At 38.9% G+C, this 27595-nt stretch overlaps 1 protein-coding gene and 1 long non-coding RNA gene across 3 annotated transcripts; one reads left to right on the forward strand and one right to left on the reverse strand.

The window, feature by feature from the left end:
* Positions 1-13291: 13291 nt before the first annotated feature.
* Positions 13292-15793, forward strand: LOC146699033 (uncharacterized). Its single transcript, XR_014922756.1, has 2 exons — positions 13292-15537; positions 15619-15793. It is a non-coding gene; the product is annotated as an uncharacterized LOC146699033 (long non-coding RNA).
* A 4552-nt stretch (positions 15794-20345) lies between these two features.
* Positions 20346-27134, reverse strand: LOC146699034 (myelin-associated glycoprotein-like). 2 transcript variants are annotated; one of them, XM_085471981.1, is made up of 9 exons: positions 27065-27134; positions 26425-26766; positions 25960-26271; positions 25113-25376; positions 24234-24497; positions 22937-23242; positions 22509-22581; positions 21980-22073; positions 20346-21874 (listed from the first exon to the last, which is right to left on the reverse strand). In XM_085471981.1, the coding sequence occupies exons 1-9, from the start codon at positions 27108-27110 to the stop codon at positions 21443-21445; spliced, it is 2133 nt and encodes a 710-aa protein (XP_085328107.1). In that variant the 5' UTR covers positions 27111-27134; the 3' UTR covers positions 20346-21442. The 2 variants fall into 2 exon arrangements, with proteins under 2 accessions (XP_085328107.1, XP_085328106.1); XM_085471980.1 differs by lacking the exon at positions 25113-25376.
* Positions 27135-27595: the final 461 nt, after the last annotated feature.

Below are 27595 nucleotides of genomic sequence, written 5' to 3' on the forward strand. Positions count from 1 at the left end.
GCAAACTTTAGAGTTTAACAGCCGAGTTCTTGGAAGTGCAGTCGTTAGTGTAGAGGGAGAACAGTAGTGGTGAGAGGACACATCCTTGAGGGGCACCAATACTGAGGGACCGAGTTTCAGAGGTGATCTCCCCCAGTCTCACTTGTTGCTTTCTATCTGTCAGGAAGCTGGTGATCCACTGACAGGTAGCTGGTGACACGCTGAGCTGGGAGAGTTTGGAGGAGAGAAGTTCAGGCACAATGGTGTTAAAAGCTGAACTAAAGTCCACAAACAGGACCCTGGCATGAGTTCCCGGGCGGTCGAGGTGTTGCAGGATGTAATGCAGCCCCATGTTTACTGCATCATCCCTACCGACCCGGTAGGCAAACAGTATATTAGGTATATTAGTAGGCAAATAGCATATTTGCCGGTAGGCAAATATTACTACATCACATTTATGCAAACCTCTTAGATATGTGTGGTTTATGACTTTCAGTGAACATGAAAATTATTTATCATCTTGGCCTAAACTTACAATTTATAAGGCCCTTTTTGACAAAACTCCCTAGAATGAAGAGTGGTGGAAGTCTAAGGAAACCATGATGTCTTTCTGCTAAAAATTAGTTTCTGGCAGAAATTAAGATTATTTACATGCATTTTAGCCACTGTAAGTTTTAAGGTTTTTGAAGCTTAAAATTATTTATGGCAAAGAGAAGACAAGTGGAATGACAAAGAGATATGATAAATATAAATATCCTACAACTGCTTAACAACAGTAAGTGGGTAAAACATAGTTTAAATTGTTCATGCTTGTCTACATACATGCAGACACTTTCACGGGGCATACGCTAACATCTCCAACAAAGCTTTAAAATCATATGCACACTCATGACCAAAAAATGCCTACAAATGGGTTTAGTCACTACAAGCTGCAGTCAGTTGCAGAACAACAACAACAACAACAACAAACTTTATTTATAGAGCACATTTAAAAACTAGCGGTATACCAAAGTGCTTAACATAAAAGACAGAAAAGTAACATGAGTATTATAAGGCCTCAACAAAGTATCAAATATACTCACAGGTCATTGCCACTAATACACAGGGGTAGTATAAAATGCATATCAAGTAAAAACATAGTAAAAGCACAAGCCATAAAAAATATGTATAAAGAAAAATAGAGTAAGTCTAAGAATCAGGCACGAGCATTAACAAGCAGGAAAAGCGAGATTAAACAAATAGGTTTTTAACCGTGATTTAAAAGATTGGATAGAATCGGACGCCCGGATCGCAATCGGAAGGTTATTCCACAACTCTGGTGCAGCCAGGGCAAACACCCGGTCACCTCTAGACTTCAGCCGAGATCTAGGCTGCACCAAGAGTAACTGAGTAGATGATCTTAATGCTCTGGCAGGAACATACGATTTAAGGAGTTTGCTAAAGTAGCTCGGTGCTGTGTTGTTGGTAATTTTAAACGTAAGCAGCAGTATTTTAAATTGGATGCGGTATTTAATGGGCCAGCTAGAACAGGGGATAGCTCAGTAGGTAGAGTGGTGGCCCCATGATCGGAAGGTCGGGGGTTTGACTCCACTGAACGGCTACCCTGAGGTACCCCTGAGCAAGGTACCGTCCCTACACACTGCTCCCCGGGCGCTACATTGGTGGCTGCCCACTGCTTCACTGGGTGAATGGGTTAAATGCAGAGGAACTATTTCCCTATGGGGACTAACACACACACTTTACTTTACAGGGGTGATACAGGCAAACTTCCCAGCTCTGGTCAGAATGCGTGCCGCAGCATTTTGGACTGTCTGCAGTCTATGAAGGAGGGCAGAATGAAGACCGAAATACAGTGAATTGCAGTAATCCAGCCTAGAAGTCACAAAGGCGTGGATGAGCTTTTCCAGGTCCTTATGTGAAACATAGTGCCGAGCCTTAGAGATGAGACGCAGTTGGTAGAAACTAGATCTAACTACAGCAGACACTTGTTTATCGAATTTGAACGAGCTGTCAAGCAACACGCCCAAATTGCTAACAGTGTCAGAAAGGGAGCTGGTAAGGGAACCAAAGGCATCACAAAGTTGGCCATGAGGAACGTTGCTGCTAAATACCGCAATTTCAGTTTTCTTATCATTTAGGATAAGAGAGTTTGCTAAGAGCCAATCTTTGACCTTACGCATGCACTCTTGAAAGCAGTGCAAGGACAAAGCAAGATCATCATTTAGTTCAAAGTAGATCTGTATATCATCAACATAGCAGTGAAAGGCGGTGCGGTATTTCTCAAAGATTGCACTTAGAGAGAGCATATACAGTGAGATAAGAGTAGGGCCCAACACAGAGCAAGTGCCCAGGTTGACAGAGAAGGACCTATTGGAGAGGTATGATTTAAACCAATCAAGGGCAACACCTTTAATGCCTACAGTATGCTCAAGCCTCGCTAATAAGATGTTGTGATCTACCATATCGAAGGCCGAGGATAAATCCAATAAAACTAGGGCCACAGAGCGTCCAGTATCAGCAATTAGAAGAAGATCGTTGAGGACTCTAAGCAACGCTGTTTCAGTGCTATGATGTGGTTTGAAGGCAGACTGGAATTTATCATTAATGTGATTCCAGCCAGAGAGTAAGGAAGAATTCAATAGCGATAAAATACTGGGTCCAATTACATCGAAGCAGTCCTTAACTATGCGAGATGGGAGGGTATCATGTATAGGATTAGTATTGTTCAGTTGTTCAACTAAATGCTTAAGAGTAAGGAGTGACACGGGCTCAAACTGATGGAAAGTAGACGAACAACCAGGGCTACAAACAGGGCTAGACATTAAAGGAAGTGAAGACTTAAGAGATGAAACTTTATCTAAGAAGTGATTTAAAAATTGTTCACAAAGAGCAGGAGAGCACACCAGCGGCATAACAGGGCAGGGATTGACCACTAAATTAAAAATTTTAAATAGCGTTCGGGGATTGTGACCATTAGCCAGGATAATTTTTGATAGGAAAGCCACCATTTTGGCAGCAGTTTGGAATTTCGAGTGGCTGGCACGTAGGATTTCATAAGATAACTGGAGTTTATCTTTTCTCCACCTCCTCTCATCGCGAAAGAGTTCAATTTACAGGGACTGGTGTTTTTGACTGACGCTAGGAGGTTGCTATTCTATTTTTACTCATATGACTGAGCAACTGACTTGCTCTTAAATATGAAGTAGCTTCATCAAATTGTGTGTCCAGTGTTGGGCACTTATTTCGGTTGAGCTGATTTAACATACCCTTGTTTGTCTAAAGTTATCTCTGGATGGTGGTGTGTGAGCTGAAACTTCTTGTTCTAATTCTTTCCAGATTGTTTTAATTGATTAAATAAAATATTTAGCACTAAGATAAGCGTGTCGTAGAAACTAACAGTTGGTAAAGACGCAAAGTTTCGGTGTTTTTTTGCTTCAGGCTGGGGTCCTTCTGATGTTGTTTTCCCCGCACGGTGGCACGGTGGTTAGCACTGTTGCTGCACAGCAAGAAGGTCCTGAGTTCAATTCCACCATCAGGCCGGGGTCTTTCTGTGTGGAGTTTGCATGTTCTCCCCGTGTTTGCGTGGGTTCTCTCCGGGTACTCCGGCTTCCTCCCACCGTCCAAAGACATGCAGCTTGTGGGGATAGGTTAATTGATTAATCCAAATTGTCACTAGGTGTGAATGTGCGAGTGAATGCGAGTGTGAATGGTTGTCTGTCCCTATGTGTTAGCCCTGCGACAGACTGGCGACCTGTCCAGGGTGTACCCTGCCTTTCGCCCTATGACAGCTGGGATAGGCTCCAGTGCCCCCCGTGACCCTGAAAAGGATAAGCGGAAGCGAATGGATGGATGGATGGATAAATAAAATATTGATATTTGGTTTCCTTGTAGCGATGCAATTCAAAATATAATATTCCTTTCCCACACCCCTGCTAAGATGACAAATATTGATATATTTTCTAGGATGAATAGCCTTTTTTTATTATGTTATTGTGGTTTGTTGTTGTTGTTGTGTGTGTGTGTGTGTGTGTGTGTGTTTCTTTTTTTCTTACACTGAACATCCAGATCCACCCAGACGGACTGTTGCACTCCAAAAGCATTTTGAGCCATGCAGGACAGAGATGTATCTCGTGCAATGTTGTTGAAATGCTTTGTACTCTGAGTTGAATTTTTGATCTTGTGCTGGTCTAATTGTCTTATAAACCATAAGTATTTGTGTGGTGGGGGGTTACTATTAGCAACACACTCAATGTTGATGCTGTCACCTTCCACCACAACTTTCTTTTCCTTTTTCACTGTAACAGTGACAGGCTTATCTGTGGATATAGGAAATCATAACAACAAGACAGTTTGTTAAGATAAATAAATGTAGGTCTACGATTTACTGTATTTAGAGCACATATTGCTTTTCTCACATAAAATGTTGAGTGTCATTTCACTTCCAATGGTAAAGGTTTTAAACTTAGCCGAACAGCGAATCCTCCTGTTATGCATCAGATATGTTGCTACTCCTCGCAGTGTCTTTTGGTAGAACCACTGGCCATGCACTTCCATGTGGAAATCCACAAAAGTGTAGTTTTCCAGAAGTGTGTTTGCATTCCATTGAAGCGATGGAGGTAAGAAAGGGCAAGAGTAGATTATGCTGCAGTTGGCCTGGAAATTCTCCCCTTCCACCATTTTCTTCTGTATGTAGATTATGGGAGCTTTTCTTTCTAGAAGTTAAAAAAAACAAAAAACAAAACGTAATAAAGAGAAAAAAATGTCTTGTATATCTTGAGATTTAGAATTTTCTAAATGACATGTACTGTATGGCAAATTGCTATTGTACACTTAAACCAAGTAGCCGTGTTATGTGCTGGGTTTCTTGGATGTGTAACAGATTTTGAGTTTTCCAAATTCTGTCAGAACTAGTTTTTAGTTGTTTTTATTTACATTTTCACAGAATTTTTTATATATATATTTTTTATTAAGCTCCTGCAACCATGGTCATTTTCTAAATAATACTTTTTGGCTTTTTGCCTTTATGGTGATATTACAGTGAGATGAACAGGGAGGCAGGGAGGAGAGAGTGAGAGGGGAAGAAACGCAGCAAAGGGCCTCATACCCATACCCGGGTGCTGCTCTATAACACATGTGGTTGCCCAGTCACCCACTCATCCACTGAACTAAACTGGCACGTAACATTGGTCAGTCTGACTTAAATGGAAGTTTGACAATATTCACTTACCAACACTGATAGTTACAGTTTGATCATGGAATGTCTGAGTTGTCTGAGAGTCTGGATTGATCCACACATAAACACGTAGGTTATGGTCAGCTGTGCTCACATTGTCAATCATCAGGGTGCAGTTTCCCTCTGCAGCGTTGCCAGATACTTTGGTGCGTCCTCTGAACTGCTGTTCCACGTTATAAGAATAAACTCCATCATAAACAACAGGATACTTTAGATTATGATACTGGTACCAGATAACTCGATCGTAAGGTTCTGTCTGACATGGCACCACAACACAGGTTCCTTCATCAGCAACAACTGTTTTGGGTACTCTAACGCTGAAGCCTTTCACCTGCTGGAGAACTGAGGTACCTCAAAAGGGTGAGAGGAAGAGGAGAGCAGAAGGGAAGATCAAAAACATCACAAAACCACAAAATGTTGTAATAATATCTTTGCTGACGAATAATAAAATAAAATAGGTGACCCACAAATAGAAACGCTGATGCACAGAGAGATGCTATTATGAAAGCTGGCTAACCACTAAGAGACATCAACCATATATAAATAACAAAAAACCACCAGTGACTTCTCAGAAATCAACCTAATATTGCTGTCAACTCATTAAAAATGAAATGAGTGGATGTTCTGTCTTCCTGTATTCTGCTTTCTGTCTTCAAATTCTAAGGAACATATCCTACCTTTACTGCAAAATTACTAAAGATTAATTTGATGAGGTTACACGATTATGACTTTTTCACATTATCAAAGTAGCCAAAAGTATTACTACAGGAAAATAATACAGTAATACCAATAGTATGGATATAAGATTTTCGTAAAACCTGTGCAGCTTTTATGTTGTTTTTTTCCCATTGTTTTTCTCTCACTCATATGGTGCAGTCATTCTACGTTGACAGTTGATTTTACATTGCATGAACTGTTTAAAAGCATTATCAGCAACAGAACTAAAGACAGAAACAGGTCGTTATTACCAGTCATCAAGCTCAGCAGTCTAAGCAGATGAACAGAGGCCATGAAGACAGCAGTCACTTTACAGCATCCGATAAGTCACCTTTGGCCTTTCAACCTCTGAAACGCAGCAGCTGTAACATTGTATTTATAATACAGGTCATAATACACTAACACAAAATCAGTTACTGAGGAAGTGTATAGTACTACAGTTGATTTTTCTACACTAGAATCCTCAAGTTCTTCCAGGTTGAACAAAGCATAAAACTTGGCTTTACATCAGTAATACAGCTTTAGATCTTCTGAAAGGAAGTTCAATCTTTATATCTTGTGAGAAACGTACCTGGCAAGAGAGATGCTGCTTCACTGTGTTTGTGATGTCCCAGTCTGTTTCTGTTCTCAAGTCCACCTTTTGACCACAACCTAAATTGCTCTGCCACTCTCTGCTATTCAGCCTCAAACAGGAAACTTGCAGTGCTCATTTAAGGCAGTCAGTCTGAAAGTGAGAAACTCGGAAAGAAGGGCTCTGCTTGTTTCACCGAATTTACAGTTTGCTAAACACTTCATCACATGTTGTTCATTAAACTCCAAAGCAGTGTGACAAAGGTTAGATGGATTTGGACCGATTCCTGTGTTAATGTAAGTGCTTAGAAAAATGATTACATACATATTTATACATCACTTTTCATAATGCAACAAGGAGGAACGTAGGAACTCAAAATAAGGTTAGATCAGGTGATGAACAAATATTATTATCAGCCAATGCAATGCAACCAAGAACATTTAGTCAGTGAAATGACGTCAATCACCCCCATATCTAGTGTGTCTTCGCAAGTGAATACATTCTATGAATATGAAAGAGCAAATCCACGAGTGAACTCGAAAGCACAAGTGCAACATAACAAAAGACAAAAAACTCCCAGATGCACTGAATTTAAAAAAAAAACTTTGACAAAATAATATATTGAAAAAACAAAAAAAATCAATCACTTTTATTTGTTTAAGTGTCATTCATTATATTTATAGCCTACAGCTAAACAATGATAAGTTTGAGATGTTTGTGCAGTTATATTCTATATTTTAAATTATTTAAATTATTTAATATTTTAATCTTTTTTTTATTTAATTATTTCAGAAGATTTTTCCAAAAATGATTTCATCATGTTGGCCACTAAAACATTTTTGCATTTTATTACTTGGAATTTGGAGCATTCAAACATAGGAAGGCATTATCACATCCCAGATGAAGCTAGACTATAGCTGGGTCATGCTCAGAGCCATGCGTTTGTTGCAGGCTAATCAGATTAAAATGAATTACCACCAAATTTCAAGCATGCAAACTGCATGTCCAGATCTTCTCCCAGCTTCTCTAACAGGTCTCCTTGGACCAGTTGTAGCCACCTGGTAGTGAGCCAGTCTTTGACTATTTCAGGGAGTGTCTGAGATACTGTGCCAGAGAAGCCTGAACAAAGGGATTGTAACTGTATTGCTCAATGTCTTTGCCACAGTGTGACTACGTGTCAAGGACACACCCAGAGAACAGACCAGCTATTTATTTATTTTGTAGTAAGCTCAACAATGCAAAAGGTTGCATTATGTTATGAAAAGTATTTGTCTGCTTCCTGATTTCTTTTTTCCTTCCACATTTGTCACATTAAAATGTTTCAGATAATCAAAACATTTTAATAGATTTGGACTTTTTTTTTTTTTTTTAATAAAAATTGCCTTTTGAATTTACTTGAGTTATTTTTTTCCTAATATTAAGATTAGTTTAATGTTCTGAAACTCCAAACTGTGACCAATATGCAAAAAGCAAGACATCAGGAAATATGGGGTAAATATTTTTTCACAGCACTATTTATCTATTTTTGCATAGCGCTTTGTTCTTTAAATTTGACTTGCGCATATTCACACCCCACTTCCTTCCTCATATTTCTAGGCTCCACTTGAGCATACAGGCCTCCCATTTCTACTGCATTGCTCACAAACTTTCTGTTAACTCCCCTCACCGTGCACTTCTCTTTCAAATAAGATCTGCCAGATGGATTCATGTCCAAAGACTTTTCACCCTTCTTTTTCTGGCTCTTTATCTTCCAGTTCACATTAGAGTAAATCAGTTCGCACTCGTCCCCTTGTCTGATTTTTTGCATCCTCCTTCTGCATGGTTTGGCCCAGAGATTGGAAAGTTAGTGCTGCTTGGTCCAGCGATGTTTGCAGGTTAAAGATTTTCTGCCCCTCTCAGTCCATCAGCGTTTGCATAAATGCACTCTTCTGTTGTGTTTGGTCCCTACAATTACATAGAAAATATCAGTGGTAAAGATAATCTACTTCTTGCTGTATAGTTACAAAAGTATCAGCATTGGTCAACAGGAACTTAAGGTGCCTCATTTCCTTCTTCAGTTAGAGGCTGACTCATTGCATCTGCGTTGTTTTCATCTGTTAAGTGACCTTTATTTTTACAGGGACTCTTCTGAACCCTAAAAAATAAAATAGTAAGAAATTATCAGCATTTAGTCAAATAGAATCAGGACAAATAGAGTTTACTGTTACAGTAAAGTCTGAAGGTTTTCTGAAAAAGTCTCATGTTGTTTACTTACCTGATAAAAAACACATGTAGTAACAGTGCAAGAGTGGATATTATTGCTGGATACAGAACTGAATTTAAAAAAAGAAAAAGAAAAAGACCTGTATATTAATTGTGTAGCCTTTAAAAAATAAGGTTTGTTTGAACTCACAACATACATTTTATGAAACTCCTAGTGTGTCTATTATAACTGGACTGCAGTGACAGATTCCTTCTTCATATGGATTAGAGGGTATCTAAAACTTCTTGCAAAGAAATTGATTGCAAGTGAATCCCAGAGGAGCACAGATGTAATCCTAACATTATCTGTTAGTGGGCTCTGTAGAGTACACTGTATCACTGGCTAAGGTTTCAAACATCTAAACATTAACTTTATATCTTTGATTCATAAAATGTGTTTGTTCCCCATCAGTTTTCACAGTTATCTTTAGCGCTGCATCACAAATACTTTCTTACTGCTCAGCATTACTGCAGAATGTCAGAGTGACATTGCTGCTTGTTGGTATCAGATCTGCTATGGTCTTTGGTTTCACACACACAGTTTTGAGTTTATGGACTTTAAATTCTTATATATTGTTAACATTATCTGTTTGGCTAGTAGTTACTTTATCACGTCTTCATCTTCATGTATTTAGTTCTCTTAGTTACAGTTTCTATTTGTATTAGAGTTTTTTATTTCGCTCAGTATTTCTGTTTTCCTTCTCTGTATTTCCTTCCTTTAGTTTTGTGTCTGATTTTCCCTTTTTGTATTTTATGGTTCCTAACTTTATCTTAGTAATTGTGTAGTGCTCTTAAGTTTACTTGTCTCTTCTTCATTAACTGTCTTGAATCTTTGTGGGAGCATCTTGTGACCCTCCTGTGTTTCATTAACTGATTACCCTTTGTGCATATAGTGCTTTCTCCTTTGCTGCAGTCTGGTCCTGTCTGGTCCAGATGTGCTTGTGCCAGTTTTTAAGATTACCCGTTTTTCCTCATTTGCTGGATTCTTGGCATTGTACTCTGTTTATATTGTCTCCTACTCTGGCTAAACAAAGGTCATTTTTGTCATTGAATTAGTCTGCCTCTTTCTCTTTTCTTTTTTGTTGTTGAATTGTAATATTATACAAATGTATATGCAAATTAGATGTGGATAGAGAACATGTTAAAGAGATGTAAAATGTGATATTTACACTGAAGTTCAATTTGAATGCTGCTGGAACGTCCAACTCCAATCTCATTTCCAGCTTTGCAAAACAATATTCGCCTGTCTTTGGAGACTCTAATAGATAAACTCATTCCTGTCCCAATAAAAGTCTCCTGGTTTCCATCCGCACTGTACCAGGGTCTGATTGAAACTGTGATGTTTTTAGGTGAATCTGAAAAAATGAGCATAGGAACATGCACACTTAAATGTTAGGACATTTTTTATTTACAGAATAAGTGTAAATATCTGTAATACAGTAGTGCCCTGAAAGATATTTAAAAAAATAATATTAAATACTCTTGAATGCAAAACACAATATTGTACCTCTAAGTAAAAGCAGAGAGCAAACCACACCAATATAAAGGTTAAATCTTGAGCAGAAACTGAAGAGTAAAAAGTGACAAGTTGTTTTTCTTGGCTTGTATCTTTCTGAACACTTTGTTCATGTCCAATAAAATATTTTTTCTTCTGTCTTTAACTTTAAATCTTTAACTAATTTATTGATGCAAGTTCTAGAGCAATTTGATGAAAGTTAATTTTTTTTAGTTCTTCTTACTATGTGCCTAATATTGTGCCTGTCAGAAATCCCTAATTTTAATAACCAATACTTAAATTAACTACTTGTAATATGATTATTGTCAGTCTCATTATTTAACTCTACCCCAAAGAGCAGTTACTGCTTTAGTTTCATTGCAGTAATTCATGTATTGTACATCCTTCAATCCTATTAATGGAATTCTAGTTGTGATATGTAAAGAGTAAATATGGAAAATCAATACATATATTCAACATCTATTTGTAGGTTGCTTAATCGTTCACATCCAAGTGCATTTGTAGCCTTGCAGAAAAATGTACTTTTGACTTTTGAAACAGTAACATTAAAAGAGCTTCCAGTCCCAATAAAAGTCTCCTGGTCTCCATCAGGTCTGTACCAGGTGTAGTTTTCTACTGCTGGGTTGGCATTACTGCTGCAGGTCAGAGTCACATTGCTGTTCTCTGGTACTGGACCAGAGGGACTGTTAGGTGTGGCTGTGTGCAGACAGGAATAGGACCCAAGGTGCAGACTCCGGAGACAGACGTGAACTCAAAATGGCTTTAATGATACTCAAAATATAACATAACTGAAAAAACTCAAAACAAACTTAAACTAGAGAAATGACAGAACACACAGCTAAGAAAACAGTAGATCACGACACAGACACTAAGAAACACAGGGCTTAAATACACAGACGGAGCAATCAGGGAATGGGTAACAGGAGGAAAACACAGCTGGGGCAAATCAGGCCTAACGAGACAAGGGGAAGCAAAACCAGACACATTAACATCAGACATGGACTTTCAAAGTAAAACAGGAAACATAACACAGACTCACGGGCAGGCACTATAACAAAGGGAACAGAGACGTGGGAACAGGGCAGACACAAACATTGACTGAACACAGGGATATAGGAACTTAGGATACACATAGACGCGAACTAGACAAGGGGATGCAGGTGATAGGGGAGACAGAGCAACTAAAGAAGACAGAGACATAAGCCATAAGACAGAACTCAAAGAAACCAAAAACTAGAAAGTATAAATAATATCATAAACTCAAAAACCCTGGGTCGACGACCCAGGCATCCTAACAGGGACTGACTGAAACTGTGACGTTTTTAGGTGAATCTGTAAAATGAGCCCCAAAACATGCACAATGAAATGCAAGACAGTTTTATTATTGAAAAAGCATGAATATCTGAGGTTGTATTATTTGGACATCTTACACCTGAAAATTGCTGGTATTATAATTATTATTTAGTTTACTTTGTGTAATTACTTCCTCTTGAACAAATAATATGAAATCCTACTTGGGTCTTACTAAGCTTGGGTCGAGACAAACAACAAGTTTAGTTTTGTCTTAAGTTCAAGGTTCAAGGTTCTTTATTTGTCACATGCATAGTTATACAAGTATAACACACAGTGAAATGTAGCCTGACACGCTCCTCGACATGTGCAAAAATGGGGGGGGGGGGGGGGGGGGGTGTAGAGGAAGAACATATATATATATATATATATATATATATATATACACACACACACACACACATATAGTATATACACTGGGTGAATGTGCAGTAGTAGCAGCAAGCAGGTGAATTCTGTACATTAATATGAATAGACATCTGACTATTTTACAGGATAGACAATATAAACATATTTAAAATTAAAGGAATTGAAATGTACATTGTGAGCTTTGAGAGCATTGAGAGCTTTTTGCGAGACACGTTAGTGATCCTCTCAGCTCCCGTGAATCCATGCTTGAGTATTTTGTGACTTTTGGTCCTTCACACAGCTGTTCCCGAACCACGATGTCATGTTCTGTGTGAGGATGCTCTCCACAGCGCCTGTATAGAAAATCCTGAGGATCTTTGGAGAGACCCTGAACTTCCTCAGTTGTCTTAGGTGATACAGGCGCTGCCTAGCCTTTTTGGTCTGGACCTGAATGTGGGCAGCCCATGTCAGGTCTGAGGAGATGTGGACACCAAGATACTTGAAGGACTGCACCCTCTCCACTGGAGCTCCATTGATGATAATGGGCTTGTAGTCTCTGTGCTGACCCCTTCTGAAGTCCACCACCAGCTCCTTGGTCTTGCTGACGTTCAGCTGGAGGTGGTTGTCCTGGCACCACGATGCCAGATTCTTCACTTCATCCATGTAGGCCGCCTCATCGTTGTTGGAGATGGCACCCAACACCACTGTGTCGTCAGCAAGCTTCACAATGGTGTTGGAGCCATGGGTGGCCACACAGTCTGAAGTGTAGAGGGAATAGAGCAGTGGCAAGAGGACACATCCCTGAGGTGCTCCTGTGTTGATGGTGATGCTGTTGGAGAAGCACCTGCCCACCCTCACCACCTGAGTTCTGCCAGTGAGGAAGTCCAACACCCATGCACACAGACGGCTGTTAAGTCCCAGATCCCTCAGCTTTGTGAACAGTCTGCAGGGCACTATTGTGTTAAACGCTGAACTGTAATCAACAAACAGCATTCGCACATAGTTACCCTGTTTCTTGTCCACGTGGCTGAGAGTGGTGTGTAGGACGTGGGCGATGGCATCCTCTGTGGATCTGTTGGATCTGTAGGCGAACTGCAGCGGATCTGTGGTGTCTGGGATGGAGGAGGAGATGATGTTCTTCAGCAGCCTCTCAAACACCTTCATTACTACCGAGGTCAGTGCAACTGGCCGGTAATCGTTCAGGGATGAGGGTTTGCTGTTCTTGGGCACAGGGATGATGGTGGATCTTTTGAAGCATGTGGGGACCACAGACTTCGCCAGGGACTCGTTGAAGATGTAAGTGAACACACCTGCTAGCTGGTCAGCACAGCAGCGCAGCAGACGGCCGGTGATGCCGTCTGGCCCCGCCGCTTTCCTTGTGTTCACTTCTCCTGAGTGCCGCTCGGACGTCATGCTCCGCGATGCTGGTCACCGGTCTCTCGCCGATGACGTCACTGTCCTCGGTAGTCAGGCGGTAGATAGCATTAGCCGCCTGGCTAACCTCGAAATGGGCGTAGAACCGATTCAGCTCGTTGGTGAATGCAGAGTCGGCGTTGATCGGCGCAGTGTCCCTGGCTTTGTAGTCCGTAATGGTGCGTAGTCCGTGCCACATACTCCGTGTGTCGCCCTGGTGGAAGCGGGACTCCACACGTTCCCGGTACTGGCGTTTGGCATCTCTCACCGCGTGCCGTACGCCGTATGAGGCCGCTTTGTAGGCGCTCATATCGCCAGTGGCGAGACCCGCGTTGTAGGAGGCGGTCCTGGCGTTTACTGCAGTGCGGATCGATCTGTCCATCCACGGTTTCTGGTTGGGGAATGTGGTGACTCTCGCAGTGGGGATAATCTCCTCCGCTAGCATAGTAAAGCTAGCAAGTAAAAACTGAGAAGTAAAAAGCACAAGGTATTTTTCTTGGTCTCTAATATTTTGAATACAAAAACACATATTTTTCTACCATTCAATTCTATTAGTGAAATTCTAGTTGGGTACTACTAGTCAGGGTACATAAATAGTAATTTTGTAAAATTAATACATACACCTGATGTCTATTTGGAGGTTGATGGATGCTTTAAATCCAACTGTGTTTGTACCCTCTGTACCAGAGGTGGTTTTCGACTGCTTGGTGGGCATTACTGCTGCATGTCAGAGTCACTTTTTGGTTTTCTGATATTGGACCAGAGGGACTGACTCAAATTTGCACATCTTTGGGTGATTCTAAAAATGAGTATTATGATAATTTGCTAAATGTAATATTCTGTAAATCACACATCACAGCTCCTTTTGCACTTTAACTGAACTATTAATAGATCATCATATTACAGACCACAACGCCAAATGTCAAAAGTAAAACTTTTTCTGCAATTCTTTCTTGTTCAAGTGTTAGAGTGAATTTGAAGCTTCCACAAGGTCATGTGTTAAATTAGAAACTTATTATTATTTATGGGACAAATAAACAATATTTTTCTTTAAATAACCTTTAAATTCATTCTAGGCTGATGTATTGAGTAGGTTGTTGTCAATAGGGCTTGTTTAGCAAACAGTTTTGAAAAAAGACAATAAAAAGGCTGAGTAGAGGCTGTATGCTCTGTACAATATTATCGGGATTTTTACCATTTTGCAATATGCTGACTACTGCAATAACATTGTTACGGTTTGGAGGAGGACTCAAGCGCAGGACTCCGGGTTCAGATGCACAGAAGAAAGATTTATTTACAATTCACCAGGTGTATATACAAGAAGCGGGGCGGGGGAGTGCTATGTACAGCTGCGTGAGGGAGAAGGGGCTCCAGGGAAGTCCAGGGGAAAAGCACGCATTCTTCAAATCATCCACACACACGATCACAGGTTCTCACTGCAACACTTGCCACTCGGGAATCACACGGGGGGGAAATCCAGGGACCTCTGTGGACAGGGAGACAGGTTTAAATACAACGCACAAAGGAAACACACTTAACTTGACTTGCTGTAGCTTGGCTTCACTAATTTGTGGTAGACAACGATCCAGCAACGAACAGCAGTCACCTCCTGGCTTAGATGCTGATCATCTTAATGAGACCCAGGTGTCTCATCTCCCGAGGGCCTGGGCCGAGGGCGTGAACCCACAGTGAGTTCCGCCCCGGCAAGAGAGAAGAGGAGAGAGAGAGGAAGAGAGAAACAGGTGACAAACTTATTTGTATATCTGTGACTTATTTTTCATATACATTTATCACCTTTTAAATTTTCCTCATAGTTAAACCTTGTCACTATCTATTCTATCCAATAAGATAGCTTTTTCACCATATTTTTTTTAATGCAAAATGAGATTGCCAAGCATACCAATGCTGTCACTAACACCTGGAGTCAGTTTGCTATCAGTCTCTGTGTTATGGTCCCCGTGTCTACCCAGCCGGCCCCGCAAGGCTGCATGTGTTTTGTGTTCTCTGTCTCTCTCTGTTTCTATCTCCTTCACCGCTCTGCCTGGGCGGAGCTCACTGTGGGCTACCCCCCTTGGCCCACACACCCATTCACGTTTAGTTGTCATTACCTGTCCACTACTTAAGGCCAGGACGCAGACCTCCTCATCGCTGGATGATTGTGCGAGACACGTTAGTGATCCTCTCAGCTCCCGTGAATCCATGCTTGAGTATTTTGTGACTTTTGAATAATTTCCCTCTCCTGTGTGATAGCTTTCCACCCTGGACCTGTGACCTTCCTGCTGTGTGAATGTGTGTGAGTTTGGACGTGGAGACGAGTACAAGTGTGAGAGACCTTCCCCTTGGACCTTTGGAACCCTGGATTTCCCCCCCTCACTGTATATATTCTGTACTGGTGTTGTAAATAAAATGTGTTTGGAAACGTCAACCTGCTCTGCGCTTGAGTCCCTGCTATCGACCGTGACACTCTGACTGAATGGGGTCAAATGGGCAATTACATGCAATCTAAAGCAATCATCTTCTGATGATACAACAGTTAACAGTAATAAGTCACTGAAAATCACACGTTACTGTCTAGACTGAAATTCCCATTTAACAGATATTCATGTTTAACTATTACATTTGTGTTCAGCCACCTTCTATAGGGATATAACCGGACCACAACCAGCAGGCAGCCAGTTGAGTAAAGTCTCAAAGACTCATTGAGACTGATGGCTACATGCTGTCAATCTATCGTATCGTGCACACTCATGACCACAAAATGCCTACAAATGGGTTTAGTCACCACAAGTTGCAGTCAGTTGCTGAAAAAGGTCAATTTACCAGACAGGGACTGGTGTTTTTGACTGATGCTAGGAGGTTGCTATTTTACTTTTACTCATATGACTGAGCAACTGACTTGCTCTTAAATATGAAGTAGCTTTGTCAAATTATGTGTGTCCAGTGTTGGGCACTTATTTCGGTTGAGCTGATTTAACATACGCTCGCTTGTCTAAAGTTATTTCTGGATGGTGGTGTGTGAGCTGAAACTTCTTGTTCTAATTCTTCCCAGATTATTTTAATTGATTAAATAAAAATATTGATATTTGGTGTCCTTGTATTGATACAATTCAAAATATAATATTCCTTTCCCACACCCCTATTAAGATGACAAATATTGATATATTTTCTAGGATGAATAGCCTATTTTTATTATGTTGCTTTTTACAAGTTAATAACTAATTCAGTTCAGTTGAATATTATTTATATAGCACCAAATCACAATAAAAGTTGCCACATGGTACTTCATATTGTAAGGTATTACCCTACGATAATACAGGGAAAACCACAACAATCAAATTACTCCATTTGAGCAAGGACTTGGTGACAGTGGAAAAGAAAAAAGTTTTTTTTAACAGGAATTAACCTCTATTTAGATTAGCATTTAATATCACTGTGAACTAAAGATACACTGTTGAGAATTATAACATGAGCAAGTTTGTGGCATTGAACTTGCAAACTTCCTGTACAGAGAAGAGATGCATCATCTGTGAACCATGGTATATTTTAAGAATAAAATGTGACAGAATCAGAAGTAGCAAATAAATAAAAGATAAGATAAGATAAGATAAGATAAGATAAGATAACCTTTATTAGTCCCACACGTGGGAAATTTGTTTTGTCACAGCAGGAAGTGGACAGTGCAAAAGTTATGAGGCAAAAATTAGAATACAATAAGAATAAATACAGTACACAACTGTACAGAATAGAATAAAATACTATATACAGTAGAATAAAATAAAATAAATATACAATAAGATAAAAATAGAATACAAATACTATATACAACTGAGTAAAAATACAACGATGACAGAAAGGATTATTGCACTTAGTATTATAAATAAATAAATAAAATGTATCTTTAGCCTTTGTTTCTGTCGAGAAGTGCCCGTGAAATTGATGGTTAACTTTTTAAAAATCTAAATCAGTTTTAACCATGCTGATGAATGTGTGCATACAAAGTTCCTGATAGGAATGTTTAACTTTCTATTACTGACAAAATCATGATTAGATCACTAAAATTTAAATTTTACTATTTTTACCATTTCACTCTTTTGAGGTACCTCAAAAGGGTGAGAGGAAGAGGAGAGCAGAAGGGAAGGTCAGAAACATCACTAAACCACAAAAATTTTGTAATAATATCTTTGGTGATGACCCACAAATGGAAACGCTGATGCACAGAGAGATGCTATTATGAAAGCTGGCTAACCACTAAGAGACATCAACCATATATAAATAACAAAAAACCACCAGTGACTTCTCAGAAATCAACCTAATATTGCTGTCAACTCATTAAAAATGAAATGAGTGGATGTTCTGTCTTCCTGTATTCTGCTTTCTGTCTTCAAATTCTAAGGAACATATCCTACCTTTACTGCAAAATTACTAAAGATTAATTTGATGAGGTTACACGATTATGACTTTTTCACATTGTCAAAGTAACCAAATGTATTGCTACAGGAAAATAATACAATAATGCCAATAGTATGAAATGAACATTGCCTGAATTTTTATATGTTATTGTATTTTTTGTGAAACCCATGCAGCTTTTATCTTTTTTCCCCATGTTTTCTCTCTCCTGTTTTCTCCCTCCCTCTCTTAGTCATTCCAAATTGACACTTGTTGTCTGTGTTTTTACATTGCATTAACTGTTTAAAAGCATTATCAGCAACAGAACTGAAGACAAAAGTGGGTCTTTATTACCAGTCATCAAACTCAGCAGATGAGCGGCCGCCATGAAGACAGCAGTCACTTTACAGCATCCGATAAGTCATCTTTGAAACACAGCAGCTGTAACATTGTATTTATAATACAGGTCATGATACACTGTGACACAAAATCAGTTACTGAGGAAGTGTATAGCACTACAGTTGATTTTTCTACACTAGAATCCTCAAGTTCTTCCAGGTTGAACAAAGCACAAAACTTAGCTTTACATTTGTAATACAGCTTTAGATCTTCAGAAAGGAAGTTCAATCTTTAAATCTTACAAGAACCGTACCTGGCTAGATAGATGCTGCTTCACTGTGTTTGTGATGTCCCAGTCTGTTTCTTTTCTCAAGTCACTTTAGATGACTTGAGAAATCTAAAGTGACTTGAGAAAAGACAAGCTTAGATGCTCTGCCACTTTCTCTGCTATTCAGCCTCAAACAGGAAACTGTTTCCTGTTTGAGGCTGACTAAGGCAGTCAGTCTGAACATGAGAAACACTGAAAGATTGAAAGAATGGCTGTCTTTGTTTCACTAAATTTCTAGTTTGCTACACTTTTTAATGCAATAAGGAGGAATGTAGGGACTTAAAATCAGGTTAGATCAGGTGATGAACAAAGATTATTATCAGCCAATGCAATGCACCCAGAACATTTACTCAGTGAAATGATGTCATACAGCTTAGAGGACAAAGGTACAAAAACCAAAATTTATTCGATATCTACCAGTCAATCCTCCCCATGTCTAGTGTGTAATAGCAAGTGAATGCGTTCTATGAATATGAAAGAGCAAATCCATGAGTGAACTCGAAAGCACCAATGGATTATGCAGAAAAAGTAGAATTGGGCTGAAAGATCTATCACTTTATTACCTATTCAGGTTGTAAATCATGTTTAAAAAAAGTAACTAAGTAACTAAGTAATTCATTACTTTTGAAAATAAGTAATCAGTAAAATAACGGGATTACCTTTTGGGGAAAGTAATCAGCAATTACTTACTGATTACTTTTTTCAAGTAACTTGTCCAACACTGGTGCTTAACTTCCAAAAAATGTTTGACAAAATAATATATTGAAAAAACAAAACAAAAAACAGAATCACTTGTATTTATGTTTAAGTATCATTCATTATATTTATAGCCCACAACAAGATAGAAAATTAAATTAAGCACAACTGACTGTGACTGCATATCATGATACTATAAATATATTAATATCACCTCTATATAGACATAGTTTGTGACTGGGTACACAATACAACAACTAATTATCAGAACAGTTAACAACACTTTTCCTGCAATTGCATGTTAATAAAACAAACAAACAAAACAGCTAAACAATAAGATTCAGATGTATGTTGTGATGTTGTGATGAAAGCGGCCTCATACGGCGTGCGATGCGCGGTGAGGGATGCCAAATGCCGATATCGGGAGCGAGTGGAGTCTCACTTCAGCCGGGGCGACACATGGAGCATTTGGCACGTACTACGCACAATTCTCCAATGAGCTGTACCAGTTCTACGCCCGTTTCGAGGTTAGCCAGGCGGCTAATTCTAACAACTGCCTGACAACTGAGGACAGTGACGTCATCAGAGAGGGACCGGCGATCAGCATCGCAGAGCACGACATCCGAACAGCGCTGAGGAGAGTGAGCACAAGGAAAGCGGCGGGACCAGACGGCATCACCGGCCGTCTGCTACCATCATCTGAATGACTACCGGCCAGTTGCACTGACCTCGATGGTTATGAAGGTGTTCGAGAGGCTGTTGAAGAAAACCATCTCCTCTTCAATCCCAGACACCACAGGTCCGCTCCAGTTTGCTTACCGACTCAACAGATCCACGGAGAACGCCATCGCAGACATCCTGCACACCACCCTTAGCCACGTGGACAAGAAACAGGCTAACTATGTGTGAATGCTTTTTTTTTTATTACAGCTCAGCGTTCAACACAATATTGCCCGGTAGATTGTTCACAAAGCTGAGGGATCTGGGACTCAACAGCCGTCTGTGTGCATGGGTGTTGGACTTCCTCAATGGCAGAACTCAGGTGGTGAGGGTGGGTAGGTGCATCTCCTACAGCCTCACCATCAGCACAGGAGCGCCACAGGGATGTGTCCTCTCGCAACTGCTCTACTCCCTCTACACTTCAGACTGTGTGGCCAATACCATTGTGAAGTTTGCTGACGACACAGTGGTGTTGGGCACCATCTCCAACAACGATGGATGAAAATGAAGAATCTGGCATCGTGGTGCTAGAACAACCACCTCAAGCTGAACGTCGGCAAGACCAAGGAGCTGGTGGTGGACTTCAGAAGGAGTCAGCACAGAGACCACAAGCCCATTATCATTAATGGAGCTCTAGTGGAGAGGGTGCAGTTCTTCAAGTACCTTAGTGTCCACATCTCCTCAGACCTGGCATGGTCTGCCCACATTCAGGTCCAGACCAAAAGGCTAGGCAGCACCTGTACCACATACGACAACTGAGGAAGTTCAGGGTCTCTCCAGTGATCCTCAGGATTTTCTATACAGGCACTGTATAGAAAATCCTCACACAGGTTCTGTGTGAGAAGAGCATCCTCACACAGAACATCACATCCTGGTATAGAAACAGCTGTGTCAAGGCTAAAAAAGCACTTCAGAGAGTATCCGTACGGCAGAACACTGCTGCAGGACTGCTCTCCCTTCCCTACAGGACATTTACATCAGGAGATGCTGGACTAGAATAACTCAGATTTTGAAGGACCCATTCCCATCCCAGCAACAAACTCTTCCAGCTTCTGAAATCAGGCAGAAGGTTCCGAACAAAAACAGAGAGGCTCAAGAGGAGTTTTTATCCTCAGGCCATTTGTGTGCTGAATCATGTCCAGAGCTTCTCCTAGCTTCTCTAACAGGTCTCCTTGGACCAGTTGTAGCCACCTGGTAGCTACCAAGTTTAAGAAAATATCAGGCAGTGTCTGAGATACTGTGCCAGAGAAGCCTGAATGAAGGGATTGTAATTGTATTGCTCAATGGCTACATAGTGACTACATGTGTCAAGGACACACCCAGAGAACAGACCAGCTATTTATTTGTTTTGTAGCAAGCTCAACAATGCAAAAGGTTGCAATATGTTATGAAAAGTATTTGTCTGATTTCTTATTTCCTTCCATATTTGTCACATTAAAATGTTTCAGATAATCAAAATTTTTTAATAGATTTGGACTTTTTTTTTCTAAAGTGAATTTTGAATTTACTTGAGTTATTTTTTCCAAATATTAAGATTAGTTTAATTTTGCACAAAGCAAGACATCAGGAAATATGGGGTAAATATTTTTTCACAGCACTATTTATCTATTTTTGCATAGCGCTTTGTTCTTTAAATTTGACTTGCGCATATTCACACCCCACTTCCTTCCTCATATTTCTAGGCTCCACTTGAGCATACAGGCCTCCCATTTCTACTGCATTGCTCACAGACTTTCTGTTAACTCCCCTCACCATGCACTTCTCCTCTTCCAAATAAGATCTGGCAGATGGATTCATGTCCAAAGACTTTTCACCCTTCTTTTTCTTGCTTTTCATTTTCCAGTTCACATCAGAGTAAATCAGTTCGCACTCGTCCTCTTTCTTGTCTGATTTTTTGCGTCCTCCTTCTGCATGGTTTGGCCCAGAGTTTGGAAAGTTAGTGCCGCTTGGTCCAGCGATGTTTGCAGGGTGAAAATTTTCTGCCCCTCTCAGCCCATCAGCGTTTGCATAAATGCACTCTTCTGCTGTGTTTGGTTCCTACAATTACATAGAAAATATCAGTGGTAAAGATAATCTACTTCTTGCTGTATAGTTACAAAAGTATCAGCATTGGTCAACACTGTTAAAAGGAACTTTAAGCACCTCATTTCCTTCTTCAGTTAGAGGCTGACTTGTTGCAACTGTGTTGTTTTCGTCTGTTAAGTGACCTTTATTTTTACAGGGACTCTTCTGAGCCCTAAAAAATGAAGTAGAATATCAAGCATATATGCATACAATTCATACATCGTAGTTTTGCCACTATTTACATTTTAGTTCACAGCATGAATAGATTAATTGTCTGCTAGCAAGCAATAATGCAGTTGTACATGCATTACTGAATGTTAACAGACAATGTAAACAGACGTCTTGAAAATGAATACATGCAAATATTAACCACCAGTAGCATGTCAAATGGACTGTCGATGAACAGATTTGATTGATATTACATTTAATCAATAGTGTTACCAATGTTGAGTATTAAATCAGCTGCAAAAGTGTTTTTTTAACAAACGAAGACCCAAATAAACAAAGTACTTATCAGCATTTAGTCAAATAGAATCAGGACAAATAGAGTTTACTGTTACAGTAAAGTGTGAAGGTTTTCTGAAAAAGTCTCATGTTGTTTACTTACCTGATAAAAAACACACATAGTAACAGTGCTAACAGTAGCACTCCAAGAGTGGATATTATCGCTGGATACAGAACTGAATTTAAAAAAAGAAAAAGAAAAAGACCTGTATATTAATCGTGTTGTCTTTAAAAAATAAGGTTTGTTTGAACTCACAACATACATTTTATGAAACTCCTAGTGTGTCTATTATAACTGGACTGAAGTAACCGATTCATTCTTTATATGGATTAGAGGGTATCTAAAACTTCTTGCAAAGAAATTGATTGCAAGTGAATCCCAGAGGAGCACAGATGTAGTCCTAACATTATCTGTTAGTGGGCTCTGTAGAGTACACTGTATCACTGGCTAAGGTTTTAAACATCCTTGGTCTCCACTTTAGTACACATACAACTTAAGCAATAATATTTACAAGTGTACAAAAGACATACGTTGATGTTCTGTGGAAACTTGTTGGCTGCTGACACAAAATTGTTGACTGGCCGAGCCCAGAGAGTTGACGGTGCGACAAATCAAGGTGAGATGATTCTTCTTATGAGGCTGATTCAGAGTGAAGAAGCTCCTCAGAATTGTCCTGTTCAGAGTCTCATTGAATATTTCGCATTTAGAGTGATTGACAGTTAGTCCATTCAAATACCACTGTATATTGGGGGACGGGTTTCCCAGAGTCTCACAGGAACAGTTGAGCTGACTTTCTGTTGAGGTGCAGTGTGACGAGAACAGGATCTGTGGAGGGTCTATCATTGAAGAGAGAGAGAGCAGTTGGTCACAATCATGTTGAATACATTTTACAGAAATTACCAAAAACAAGCACTGATCATAGTTATCAATATGAAGCGAAATCCTTTTTGAACATAGGATGCTTTAAATTTTACTGACTTTGACATAATTTTCAGACTTGAGCTAAACAGACTGTTAACTTTAAATCTTTGATTCATAAAATGTGTTTGTTCCCCATCAGTTTTCACAGTTATCTTTAGCGCTGCATCACAAATACTTTCTTACTGCTCAGCTGGCATTACTGCAGAATGTCAGAGTGACATTGCTGCTTGTTGGTATCAGATCTGCTATGGTCTTTGGTTTCACACACACAGTTTTGAGTTTATGGACTTTAAATTCTTATATATGGTTAACATCATCTGTTTGGCTAGTAGTTACTTTATCACATCTTCATCTTCATGTATTTAGTTCTCTTAGTTGCAGTTTCTATTTGTATTAGAGTTTTTTTATTTCGCTCAGTATTTCTCTGTTTTCCTTCTCTGTATTTCCTTTCTTCAGTTTTGTGTCTGATTTTCCCTTTTTGTATTTTATATGGTTCCTAACTTTTTTTTTGTAATTGTGTAGTGCTCTTAAGTTTACTTGTCTCTTCTTCATTAATTGTCTTGACTTTTTGTGGGAGCCTCTTGTGACCCTCCTGTGTTTCATTAACTGATTACCCTTTGTGCATATAATGCTTTCTCCTTTGCTGCAGTCTGGTCCTGTCTGGTCCAGATGTGCTTGTGCCAGTTTTTAAGATATACCCGTTTTTCCTCATTTGCTGGATTCTTGGCATTGTACTCTGTTTATATTGTCTCCTGCTCTGGCTAAACAAAGGTCATTTTTGTCATTGAATTAGTCTGCCTCTTTCTCTTTTCTTTTTTGTTGTTGAATCGTAATATTATACAAATGTACATGCAAATTAGATGTGGATAGAGAAAATGTTAAAGAGATGTAAAATGTGATATTTACATTGAACTTCAATTTGAATGCTGCTGGAACGTCCAACTCCAATCTCATTTCCAGCTTTGCAAAACAATATCCATCTGTCTTTGGAGACTTTAATAGATAAATCCATTCCTGTCCCAATAAAAGTATCCTGGTTTCCATCTGCACTGTACCAGGTGTAGTTTTCTACTGCTGGGTTGGCATTACTGCTGCAGGTTAGAGTCACGTTGCGGTTCTCTGGTACTGGACCAGAAGGACTGACTGAAACAGTAACGTTTTTAGGTGAATCTGAAACAATGAGCACAGAAACATGCAGACTGAAATGTTAGGACAGTTTTATTTACAGAATAAGTGTAAATATTTGTAATACAGTAGTGCTTCAAATGTTTTTTTTTAAATAATATTAAATACTCTTGAATGCATAACACAAAATTGTATCTTTAAATATTAGCAGAGAGCAAACCACACCAATATAAAGGTTTCATCTTAAGCAGAAACTGAAGAGTAAAAATGACAAGTTGTTTTTCTTGGCTTTTCTTTCTGAAGACTCTGTTCATGTCAAATGAAATCACCTTTTCTTCTGTCTTTAACTTTAACTGATTTATTGATGAAAGATTTAGAGCTATCTGAAGAAAGTTTGAATTTTTTTTAGTTCTTCTTACTATGTGCCTAATAATGTGGCTGTCAGAAATCCCTAATTTTAATAACCAATACTTAAATTAAATTAACTACTTGTAATGTGATTATTGTCAGTCTCATTATTTAACTCCACCCCAAAGATCAGTTAATGCTTTAGTTTCATTACAATAATTCATGTATTGTACATCCTTCAATCCCATTAATAGAATTCTAGTTGGGATATGTAAAGAGTAAATATGGAAAATTAATTAAATTAATACATACATTGAACATTTATTTGTAGGTTGCTTGATCGTTTAAATCCAAGTTCATTTGTAGCCTTGCAGAAAAATGTACTTTTGACTTTTGAAACAGTAACATTAAAAGAGCTTCCAGTCCCAATAAAAGTCTCCTGGTCTCCATCAGCTCTGTACCAGGTGTAGTTTTCTACTGCTGGGTTGGCATTACTGCTGCACGTCAGAGTCACTTTTTGGTTTTCTAATATTGGAGCAGAAGGACTGATGGAAATTTGTACATCTTTGGGTGAATCTAAAAATGAGTATTATGATAATGTGTTAAATGTAATATTACGTAAATCAAACATCAAAGGTCATTTTGCGCTTTAGCTGAACTATTAATAGAACTTATTACAGACCACAAAGCCAAATGTCTAAAATAAAACTGCAATTCTACTTTCTTGTTCGAGCTTCAGAGTGAATCTGAAAGTTCCGACAAGCTCATGTGTTAAATTAGAAACACTATAATGTTATAATAGGATGTAAATGAAAAGCTGCTGTTTAAATAAAAAACCACTGTGGAACATGACTCACTAAACGTGGTTTTGTGTTGTTAGTTTTGAAGACATCCTAAAGTAAAATACAAAGCTAACAAAAGAAAAACGTACATCGTTAAGACGATCACACATCAGTGTACAGTCTGCATGTATGAAATTAAAGTATGAAATTAAATTCAAACTTTTAAAGTCTTCATTATATTTTATAAAACCCAAAGACGTTGTTATGGCATACTCATAACATCACTGTAATTGACTGACCATTTTATGTCTAATTTAAACCAAGTCAAGAAAGTATATTATTGTAATTTCAGTTTAGAAGAGAAAAAATAAACTCACATGAAATATCAGGAGTTAAACTTGTTTCAGCAGTGACATCAGGGATACCATCTTGTTTCTGGTAGACAGCAGTGCAGGAGATTTTATTTCCATGATGGAGGTGAGAAGCAGTGAAATTCATAACAGAGGTCCTGACTTTAGTTTTGTCCTGATTCTCCTGCAGTGTCTCCTGACTCTGACCCAGTTTAGGGCTCCATGTCAGAGCTGGAGGATGAGACCAACATGGAGCTGGAGCAGAGCACGTCAGACTCACAGAGGCTCCCTCCTCCACCTCCAGTGTGGATGGAGTCAGAGTCGGTGAGGGAGGATCATCTGTTGGGAAGACATTCTGGTCAGTCAATGAGCAGCAGTTTCAGTTTTTATATGCTGAGTAAAATCCAGTGAATTCAGAGCAAGCTCAAAGCAGTTCCACAAGTGTAATTTGTTCATGAATTGTCAGTAAATGGATGAAAAAAAAAATCTTACCTATGAGTGAAATATCTACACCAGCCTGTGTAAAAGTGAATTTCAGTGGATTATTACACTGCAGTCTGAAATAGTATTTAGCACTTTGAAGATAACTTGCATTATTGAAAGTTGTGGTGCAGTCTTTCTTTGTTAAGTCTCCTGTCATTTCTTTAGTTGGCTTTAGTTTTGCATTTTCACTGGTAAATGAAGATGAATCACTCCAATATGCTTTACATGAATTATCTAAGTTCTTATCATGCGTGTTGTCTACATCGAAGGAGCAGGGGATGTTCACACAGGATCCTCTCAAAACATTTATCTTCTGTGGTATATTGACGTTGAACGTTCCGCACAGCGCACCTGAAACACAACACGATAAAAAACAACAACAATAACAACAAAAACCCAAACAGTTTTATCTCTTCCTTCATATTTATCGTGTTACAACGACTCAGTATTGAATTCAGATGCTAATACAAAACACTTTTACTGTTAAATATCTCATCAATAAAAAGCCTTGGTACTTTACTGCACATTCATCTTGAATAGTGATGTCAGATAATTTAAGTAAATGATTTAAATTAACAATAGTGTATTATTATTATTATCAACTTTAATCATCTTTATGTAATGCACATGTCAAGTTTCTTTCACTCACCCTGCAGCAGAGAACAAACGAGAAGAAAAGTCAGAGTTCCACCCATCTTTGTTGCAAGAGAGTGAAGTTTAAGGGAGTCTGAAGTTTACACAGGAAACAGTTTACATGATTATTTGTTAACCAAGGAAAAGCTGTTAAGATGTCATGTAAGGTCCAAATTACTACTGCTAGTTATTGTCACTTTGAAAAATATAGATACATAAATGTTCAGCCTTACAAAGATTAGAGTATATACATACAGTGTTGATTTCACAAAGTTTAAACATTAAATGATGAAAGAGAAGAAAGAGGAAGGTGTAAGTCTAAAGCAGTTATACAATTTATTAAAAATATTCTTCAACAATTAAACATAATTTATGTTTCTGATTTCTGAAAAATTCTACTAAAGACCGTGAATTCATGTCTTAATAGTCTCATAAAGTTTTTAATTTTCTTTGGATTCATATTTCTACAAACGTCAAAAATATGACAATTCATCTAAATATCTGTGAATCAAAGAACTACAGAAAATCACGTCATATTTTCATAAAA

Source organism: Copadichromis virginalis, linkage group LG11, assembly GCF_057382275.1.
Source record: "Copadichromis virginalis isolate Kocher_CV1m ecotype Utaka linkage group LG11, C_Virginalis_male_GT1.1, whole genome shotgun sequence".
Lineage (NCBI taxonomy): Eukaryota > Metazoa > Chordata > Actinopteri > Cichliformes > Cichlidae > Copadichromis > Copadichromis virginalis.